General features: G+C 40.2%; 1 protein-coding gene across 3 annotated transcripts in view; it reads left to right on the top strand.

Annotated features, from left to right (window-relative positions):
* Positions 1-900: 900 nt before the first annotated feature.
* NOX4 (NADPH oxidase 4) overlaps positions 901-9,971 on the top strand; it is a 310,955-nt gene continuing 301,884 nt past the window's right edge. Inside the window, exons 1-2 of one of the 3 annotated variants that reach the window (XM_073662050.1) lie at positions 901-1,405; positions 5,732-5,827. In XM_073662050.1, coding sequence (XP_073518151.1) covers positions 1,349-1,405; positions 5,732-5,827 — 153 coding nt within the window. In that variant the 5' untranslated portion in view covers positions 901-1,348. The remainder of the gene's footprint in view (positions 1,406-5,731; positions 5,828-9,971) is intronic. The other 2 variants (XM_073662052.1, XM_073662051.1) reach the window with 2 other exon arrangements.

Raw genomic sequence — 9,971 nt, 5'->3', positions numbered from 1 at the left:
ACATAGGGGCAGTATTATAGTAGTTATATTCTTGTACATAGGGGCAGTATTATAGTAGTTATATTCTTGTACATAGGGGCAGTATTATAGTAGTTATATTCTTGTACATAGGGGGCAGTATTATAGTAGTTATATTCTTGCACATAGGGGGCAGTATTATAGTAGTTATATTCTTGTATATAGGAGCAGTATTATAGTAGTTATATTCTTGTACATAGGAGCAGTATTATAGTAGTAGGGCAGCACGGTGGCTCAGTGGTTAGCACTGCAGCCTTGCAGCTCTTGGTTCAAATCTCACCAAGGACAACATCTGCAAGGAGTTTGTATGTTCTCCCCGTGTTTGTGTGGGTTTCCTCCAGGTTCTCCGGTTTCCTCCCACACTCCAAAGACATACTGATAGGGAATGTTGATTGTGAGCCCCAATGGGGCCAGTGCGAGTAATATCTGTAAAATTGTCTGCATTGTAAAGCACTGCGGAATATGTTGGTGCTATATAAATAAAAAGATTATTATTATTATATAGTTATATTCTAGTACATGGCTCGCAGTTTTATAGGTATTACTTGTAATATTGTTTTTAAACTGTAAATTGTTCAGATGCCATTTTTTTATATTAACATTTTTTTCCAATTTATACTTATACTTGAACTATTTTTGTATTTACAAAATATTATATTTTTATTAACTTAATGTATCCTTATTCTATTTCTTTATACAATATTTAGGTCTTTTTAATATACTGTTTTTATTATATTTTATTTATTCAGTTTGACAGTCAATTTTTTTTCAGCTGGGAAAAAAAGCAAATATCTGTTCAAAAAAAAAAAAAGAATGAGCCCTCAGGGCCCCTGTAGCTGGCAGCCCCTGCTTCTCCTAATCCCTCCTCTTTGTTAAACTATATCTGAATGGAAAAAGTGAGCCAGGAATCTAGAGATATGGAATGATTGGATGAGTGCTGGCTTCCTGCATTTCTTTGGGGGGAATGTTTTACTCTACCTATCATGAAAACTTTTTAGCTCTTGATACATTGTATCGTCTATGGAATTTTTCATGCTTTCTAAACTTTTTCCTGTAACTTTAAAATAGTTTGGAAAAACTTTTGTGGGGGAAGTTTGCAGTTTGTTCTGTGTGCAGTGATTGCTGCTGATGATTCCTATTTGTAACAATGCAGTCTGTCCCACATCATTAACCAGAGGGAGAGACTTGGGGATGGTGAGGGTTACTCAGGGTTGGGAATATATAGACATGAAGATCGCTGGGGAGAAGACAGGAAGCAGCTTCCTGCAACCGGGGGGAGAGCTCTGACCATTGTGGATTGATTACACTCCAGCTGGAGCAGGACTGGAGGATGGCTTTACCTTGTAACAGCTGGCTCTACAATGAAGGCTTCAAGCACCTCTTCCTGGTAGGTCAATTTCTCCATTGTTACCATTTGCAATATTAATTTTTTTTTTTTTTTTTTTTCATTCCCTTACAAAAGTTGCTGGAAAAGTTTTAGGAAATTTGCAAAGTTTTTTTTTAATATATATATATCTCTATATATATATATATCTCTATATATATATATATATATATATATATATATATATATATATATATATATATATATATATATATATATATATATATATATATATATATATATATATATATATATATATATATATATCTATATCTCTATCTCTATCATGTTCAGGACTACTTTACCTGTATGGACTAGTGGTCTCACAGCTGAAGTTTGGCTGTCATGGCTAGTATGCTGGGAGTTGTTGTTCACCGACAGGTACTTATTAGAGACCACTGATATTCTCTGTTTTGGTATCATTAATAAAATTATTCATTGTATGGCAGATTCATCAGCATGGCTTACACACACACACACAGCATAGGGTAAATGCAATTTTAAGATGGACCCACTTGGAAATTAAAATAAAGTGCTTTGAAGTTGCACCTGGTTGTAGAGATGAGTGGATCATTTGAAATTTAAATTCTCCAACTTTGATGAATTTTTATCCCAAAATTCAATTTGTGGAGAGAGAAAAAAAAATTCACTGCCAATTTCAGTACTGAGAAACCTTAAATTGTCTGGAAAATACAATTATAACTGGGAGGTCTCCTAGGACTGTACTGAACCTCTTTTTAGCCCTTTAATACAGACAAAACCTTATTAAGGTTGAGGTCACTTGGACATATCTGGTTAGGGGAAATCGGAAGATAACCAGTGGTAACCTAGAGCAGTATTCGGATGGTGTGTGCTGATCTAATGTTGGACTATTGCAACAAGGAAGTATAAAAATATATGTGTGTGTTTAAAAAAAAAAAAAAAAAAAAAATGATATATCACATTCACTGTGTAAGGTAGACAATTGTGTTTACATATCTGGATTGTGGAAATGTCTCTTTTGTCTTAAATTATTATTATTTTTTTTTTTTATGGCTTGTCCATGTAACATCCAGTCAGCATACTTTGTGTGATACACAAGCCTTGCTTTCATGATTTTTCTTTGCTAGTAAAATGAGAACAGAGAGGTTTATTACTGCCCCCCTTGTTTGCAGCTTGTGAAGAATAAAAATCAATGCTGTCATTAAGGTGCTGTTACTGCAGCATATCACAGATCAATCATCAGTGTTTTGGATCAGTGTGTCATCTGTGTTTTTCCGATATGGATAAAGAAAGAATGAAATTACAAAGCTTCTCTTATACTTTGCAATGTTAAACATGGAAGGCACACCGATGCCATTCATGTGCTGTATGAGTTTTTCACGGACCCATAGACTCATTGCCCATAGACTCATTCGTGCTGCTGGAAAAAAAAATGCACGTCTCCATATGACTCATATGGACATGTGAAGATCACTATAGGTTATAATGGATACGTGTGTCATCTGTGAAAAAAAACGAATGCTACACTTTCTGCAAACACGGACATGTGAAGGGGGCCTTACACTGACTCTGCAGGTCCAGCACCTTCCTATCACTTGAGTCTTTAGATTAGTATTCACAGATTGAGACTATCACTCCCATTTTGAATGTGCTTCTGCAGTGCAGTAGTACACCTCAGTTGGATTTAGGCACTTTTCCATACTTATGGCTTGATTCATACAAACGTTTTCCATGGTTTTTATATGGACCACAGTGCCCTGATACGGGTTTTCTGGTTTGAGGGTATTGCCTCATATGAAGATGTAAGTTCGGGTTGGGAGACCCATGGTCAGTCTGGGCATTGCATTTGTATATTGACTGCAAAATACGTTCGTGTGAACCCGGACTATATTCAATGAGCCGTGCACTCTGTCCTACTATACCTATGCTTGAGAAATCCTAAAAAAGATCTCTCTGGCCGACCACCATCTTTTATAGTCCCTCCAATAGTTCTCCATGATGGGCTGCACTAGATCATGGGATGTAATAGCTTCAGGGCATCATGAAGAAGCCTGCATGGCCACACCTGACATCATTGGCCTACTCTTTGAGTCTTCGGCAGTGTATTAAATGGCGGTGAGCATTTTATGTTTTTGCAATTCTCGCAAATTGAATCGCAAGCTGTTCAAATTTGAGGGGGCCTGCAAATTTGAAGAAGGTCGATCCTCAGCATATTTATATGCTAATCTCTACCCAGTTGCATAAATTGGCGTTTTAGAAATTAGGCATTTGGTTGAATATTTTGTGACATGCAGAAGTAATACTGTTGCTTAAAAGCATCCAGCAACTGTTACAAATATCACAAGCACAGGAGACTGGAAGTGTTATGCTTCAGAAGCATCCAGCAACTAGAGGGGTTAACACAGTCACAGGAGACAGGGAGTGTTTTAGCAAAGCCCCAGGGGGATTGTGGGGAACTTGTTATTGTAGTCTGGCTGAAGCCGAAGAGAAATGTGGTGTGTTATCTGTATCTGACAGAAGGCAACTGAACAGAATTTAGATCAGAAGAGAAACTAAACACAGGTCAGATAAACTCCCTGAACTAACAGCGCAGAGTATTATAGGGCAGGAAGATAAAGACTGAGAGGAATTGTGTCACAGGGATATTCTCCCTCATCAAGATTCCTGCCAATACCATTGTCACTACTCTGTTGTATCCCAGAGCCAGGGGCTCCTTCCCTGCCCATAGTTCTAGGGGGGCGCCTTAGCTATACCTGTTTCCTGGATTACTTCTAATGGTGAAGATGTGAGGCCACATACCTTTGCTGAGCTCCCGAATCCGCCCTTAGTCTGTTTCCTCCCCCACCCAGGGAAGAGGGGAGTAGTAGTGTATGGAAATACACCAACCAGACTATCAAGGGAATACGTACAGGGATAAAGGAAAATACCAATCATACGAATATGCACTCATAAACAACAGAGGGGAACACAAAGTAGGAGAAGATGATTTGCACACAACCAAAACTAAGCAACAGTCTTAAGAAAAATCCACCAAACCCTTACTCAAACAACAAAACTTCAACAACTGCTGAACCATGCAGCATGAAGCTAACACTGGCATCCCTGATAGTGTATATATAGCAGAGAGGAGTGGCCAACACTGAACAGTTGAGACCATCAAAGCAGGTATGCTTCGAGGAGCTCTTAACTGAACAGATTAACCCCTGCACTGCTAGAATAAACCTGGACTGTTTAATATGAAGGTGAAGTGCTTCTAGTCAGCGCGGGAGTAGGAGAAATCAGACCGCGCTGTCTTCTGGCTCCATTCTGCCGCAGTAAACCCGTGACAGCCTTGAGAAACCATTTGTACAGTATAGGGTGAACCTGTCGAGGTTTGTACTCCAATTTTCTGTTGTAAAAAAAAAAAAAAAAAAAAAAGTTGCTAACTTGGGCAAATGCAATTTTTTATGCTAAATTTTTTTGTTTTGCGTTTCTCCCATCCGTTTTGAAAAGTGATGAGAAAAAGTGGACGAAGCCTATCAGGAGAGTTCAGGGCCTAACAGAATTGCTATAAATGCTACCATAAATCATAGACAGGCACAGATGAGCCAAATTTTTTGAAACACCTCTGTAAATTGCCCTCTGTCTGTAGGAAATCAAATATGCAAATTAGCTCTTCAGAAAGGAAGAGGACTTGAACTCTATAGCGCCACCAATTGGAAGCAGCAATCCTACAAATCACAATTGACTCTTTAACGAGTCTTGCAATAGGACTTAGGATAAAAGCCAAATCAGAATCTCAATTTGCAGACACGGTGTTTCGGGCTGTTGCAAAGTATGAGAACTGATTTTTGTCTAGGTGATAGGCTCTGGGCTGAGGTCTAAGGCTGCGGCTCCACTATCAGTATTTGTTCAGTATTTGTTCAGTATTCGGTCAGTGTTTTTGCTCAGGAGTGGGAGCCAAAACCAGGTGAGGAGCAATCAGATAAAAGGTATAATAGAAACAAGTCACCAATTCTGCATTCATCACCCACTCCTGGTGTTGTCTCCCACTCCTGAGAAAAAATACTGACTGAATACTGATAGTGGGGCCGTGGCCTAAGGGGCACTCTACACAAGGAGAAACGTTACCCTTAGACCTAGGTAATCAAAGGCCCACAGAGGTGCGGTGTTGACCTATAGATTTTTATGGGTGCTGTATTCTGGATTGGTGTAATGCAACAGGGTATATGATGCCTTAGACAGATAGGTACATGGGTGTAGCTATGGGGGGGCGTAATAGATGCATCTATGCCCTGGTGCCTAAAGTAGCCCAATGACCCATCTATTATTGTCTTTTTTCTAAGTGCCTCTTTTTTATTTTCCCAGTGTGTCTGGCTGGTCATCAATACTCTACTATTCTGGAGAACCTTCACCAGGTACTACAGCGGTCCACAGTACTACTACTTGCACCAGATGCTGGGGGTAAGCGCTCATAGAGGCAATGTTTTTGGATGCTACGTGAGATGTGTGTGCACTAGCACCAGGCGGCTGGGGTGACAGACACTGTCCTGCTGCAGTGGAAAAGCTGACAAGTAGAGAACAAAGGCTGCTGTTTGCTTAGTTGCTGCCTCTGGCTGGGTTTGAATGAGCTGACAGATTGCTGTAGACCCCCCCTTCCCCCTCTCCGGAGCTGCAGGGGTCTTCTAAGCCTTCCACCATCAGCCTGTGGAATGAGGAAGCTGTGGAATCTCAATTAGTTTCCAGGCAGGTAGTACGGGGGATGTTGTAGTGCTGTGCAGACTTCACAGAGGGCATTGTGCATGTACACGTCCATATTGCCGCCTACGGAGAACCCAAGAGGGAAGAAGCTGCTGAATTCTCAGTTACGTTAATTGAATAATGCATTGGAATTCACGTACCGGGTGTGTATGCCCTGGTGCCATGGGGCGGAGGCTTGGCACTGGTTTACATCACATTAAAAATAGACATGAGAGAATCTGCCGAAATAGGATTTACGTTAAATTTATTAATGCAAATCGAATTGCTTGTGAAAGCCATTAATTATTCTATGACGCCTCTCCCGACCCCAGAATATAGTCAACGGGTAGGTTAAGAAAATAAAAAAAATATATATTATACTCATGTCACCCTTTACCTGTCCTGGTGCTGCAGCTCCCCACCTCATCCTTTGCTGTCTTGCCTCCTACCTCCGGCTCCAGTCTTCTCTTCCACTTTCAATCTTCACTTTTCGGCACGTCCTATGCTCACTGTGCCTCATACAGCGTCATGGCGTGTGTCGCCCCGTGACTGCTTCATTTGAGTCTTAGTCAGTGCTGGAAGTACCAAAGAGTGAAGATGGAAAACACTATTGGAGCTGGAGGGAAGACGAGAGCCGGCAAAGGATGAGATGGGGAGCTGCAGCACCAGGACAGGTGAGGGGTGAGCTGAGCTCATGGATTCTTTGGGTTCTGCCGAGTACCAATTTTTTTTGTGATATTTGATGCAAATTCACTTTGGCTAAAGTTGATTTGGTTATATCTAATCAAAAAAAGATTTTCCAATCCGGACATGCCTCATGAATATGCACCATTAAAGGGAAGAGTCAGACTCTCCCCAGCCAATAGTATCGGCTGTATAGAAATACATGCTATCACGCTCCCGTCAGCAGAGCCGACGGCCAGTCCGAGTATTGCGTTATGATCCTCGTCCGAGTTAAATGGCCATCCCACCCTTCCCTAAAGGGAATGTGTCATCCGGAAACCGGAAATTAACTATTGTTTAAAACAGGTTATTTATTTATTCTAAATGTATTTTTAAACATTTTTGCAGATTTTTTTTTTTTTTTTTTTTAAATCTTTCCTTATCATTATCTATTGTAAAAACCAATTTGGATAGGTCATCAGTGCTTTATTCCTACACAACCCTTCTAAACTTTATGGAAAACTTCTGCTAAGTGCAGTTTGAGGGATTATTTTGATGAGCAGCTTTAAAGCGGAGCTGTCATCTCACCCGATAAGTCAATTTTAGGAAATACATTCTTTAACCGTAACAGAACTATTCGGGAACATCTTCTTTGTGTTGTGCAGTTTCTCTGTTATTACTTCTAGAACTTTATAGATATATTGATCACTTGTCAAAGGGGTTATGTCATTACATAATCTAGCACTGACTGGACAGTGTCAGTCTGCAGATTGGTAACACCCAATTGTCTGTTTATTAAATGCATGTATTTTGGCTAAGAATCCTTTTTATTATTGGGTTTCATTAACAATTTTTCACTGTTTGCCTCTGTGTTGCACTGTCTATTGCTGGCTGTTGAATGAGTTAACTGAGAGTCCATCAGTGAACTCATTCTGACCGCCCAATGGGAAAGTTTGTAACTCTTTTACCTGTCTTTTTTTTTAGCTCGTCCTGCAGGTTTATGCATGGACCGCACCTCCAAAAAAATCATACATTTGATCTAATGCCTCTCGGCAAAAATATGTGCAGGGAAACAAAGAGCCTGTAAAGGCCAAACAGTGCAACATTTTTAATGAAACCAAATTGCAAAAAAAATCATTTTTAGCTTTAAATACATACATTTCAGTAAAAAAAAAAAAAAGAATTCAGTGTAAACAGGTTGTCAGGGAAAAGTGGACATAGAACAAGGACCGTGCACTTTTATCAAGACTGTGTGACAAAAGTATAACTACCTTGAAGATAGTTGCTGTGCCCAATTTCTTTTATACGAGGGACAGTCCGTAACTGGAGCAAGTTCAGAGAAGAGCTACCAGGATTGTTTGCAGTCCGTTCACCATGTCCTACGAGGAATGGTTAAAGGATCTGGGAATGTTTAGCTTGCAAAAAAGGAGGAGACTTAATAGCTGTGTACAAATATCTGAAGTGCTGTCACACTGTAGAGGGATCATCCTTATTCTTATTTGTAGATGGAAACACGAGAAGCAATGGGACGAAACTGAAAGGGAGAAGATACAGATTAGATATTAGAAAAAACTTTTTGACAGTGAGGTGATCAATGAGTGGAACAGGCGACCACGAGAGGTGGTGAGTTCTCCTTCAATGGATGTCTTCAAACAGAGGCTGGACAGACATCTGTCTGAGATGGTTTAGTGAATCCTGTATTGAGCAGAGGGTTGGACTCGATGAACCCGGAGGTCCCCTCCAACTCTAACATCCTAGGATTCTATGAAATCCCTTCTGTCTCTTATTGCTCATGAAATGTTTCTCTTTTGGAACTGATCAATAGATCTGCATTCAGGTATTGAGGTTGTGTTTCCGAGTCCAGGATTGTGGAAGGATGACAACATATTTTTTTTTTTTTTTTTTATCCCCCTCCTGGGCTTCTTCTCAGCTTAGCCTTGTCTCCCTTCTTGTGGTTTTCCTCCTTTTTAATTGGCTTTTTTTCCTTGGTTGCTCGGTGAAGTTTATGATAAGAAGCTTCTCATCTCTCTAAAGTACTGTGCGGCTGCCATACATATCTGTTCAAGGCTAGCGATTAATCCCCGAAAATAAAACGTACAATGCGACAGATTGAAGAAATGATTGTGACAGATTCTTGGCCGGGTGTCACCTTCTGTATTCAATAATGTGAAAGCCTCTCACATGCGGAATAGACAAAAAAAAATGAGCGTAGACGCTGTCAGGAACGACTCTGCTGACCTTTACAGGGAGGAGAAGACCTTCAGAAAACTTCACACCGAAATGTAGGAAATCGTATCATGCGGGAAAACAAAACAAATTTAGAACAGAATTGATGGCAATAGATATTTCTATTTGATAAGAACCTTCTAGATTTTCTGCAGATGTCTCCATCTATAGCAATGAATCTGATAATATTGTACTCACTAACAATGGAGCTGGTTGTGTACATAGGCGAGAGGGGGCTCTGAGAACCTAGTATTAGCCAGAGCCCACTCTCTAATTGTTTAAACCTTTTTTTGCAAACCAAATAGTTCCTCAGGGGAGGGGAGTCTAGCAAAATAATTATTACCCAATGCCAAAGGTGATGAAACCAATCAAAGCATCTACCTAACCTACCTCTATCATACCCACTCTGTATGATCTTGAGGTCCATACATTACACATAAAGTGTATTCAAGTTTGTTACTCGCCTCTCCTGGATTCATCACTGGGAACTGCATCTTCCTCGATCAGCTGGCTCTCCCTATTCCTTGGCATGTTGGGTTGTCATGTCCCTGGCCTTATAAGCCGGCTAACACTGACTGAACTAACTGAGTATTCAGGTAGTTGGAACTCACAAACCCATATCTGCTACTTCTGATACTTCCATTGGCAACTTTGCTTTGCTCATACTGCCAAAGATTTGTGATCAAGCGACCAAGAAGGCATTATTCTCCAGTGCTGTCATACTCCAGAACTGAAGCCTCCCTGGCGGTCCAGAATTAGTCTTGAGCGAATTTGTTCGGTATTTCAAATTTGGGTTCATGTTTGGGGTTCCGGCTTGTTCGCGTAAAGAAATCACGCAGATGTAAAAGTAGTGGACAACTTCTTTAAATCTTTTTTTTTTTTTTGGTTTATTTTGCTGAGGAAAACAAGCTGCCTAATAATTATGCACAACCCAATAAAGATCGTTGTATCCTTAGGCTGCAACGTCCCTCATTACACA

Source organism: Phyllobates terribilis, unplaced genomic scaffold, assembly GCF_046119375.1.
Source record: "Phyllobates terribilis strain yellow unplaced genomic scaffold, ASM4611937v1 Scaffold_2__4_contigs__length_985480577, whole genome shotgun sequence".
NCBI classification, from domain to species: Eukaryota; Metazoa; Chordata; class Amphibia; order Anura; family Dendrobatidae; genus Phyllobates; species Phyllobates terribilis.
Note: the sequence above shows the minus strand (reverse complement) of the source record. Positions and strands in the feature narration are given on the sequence as shown.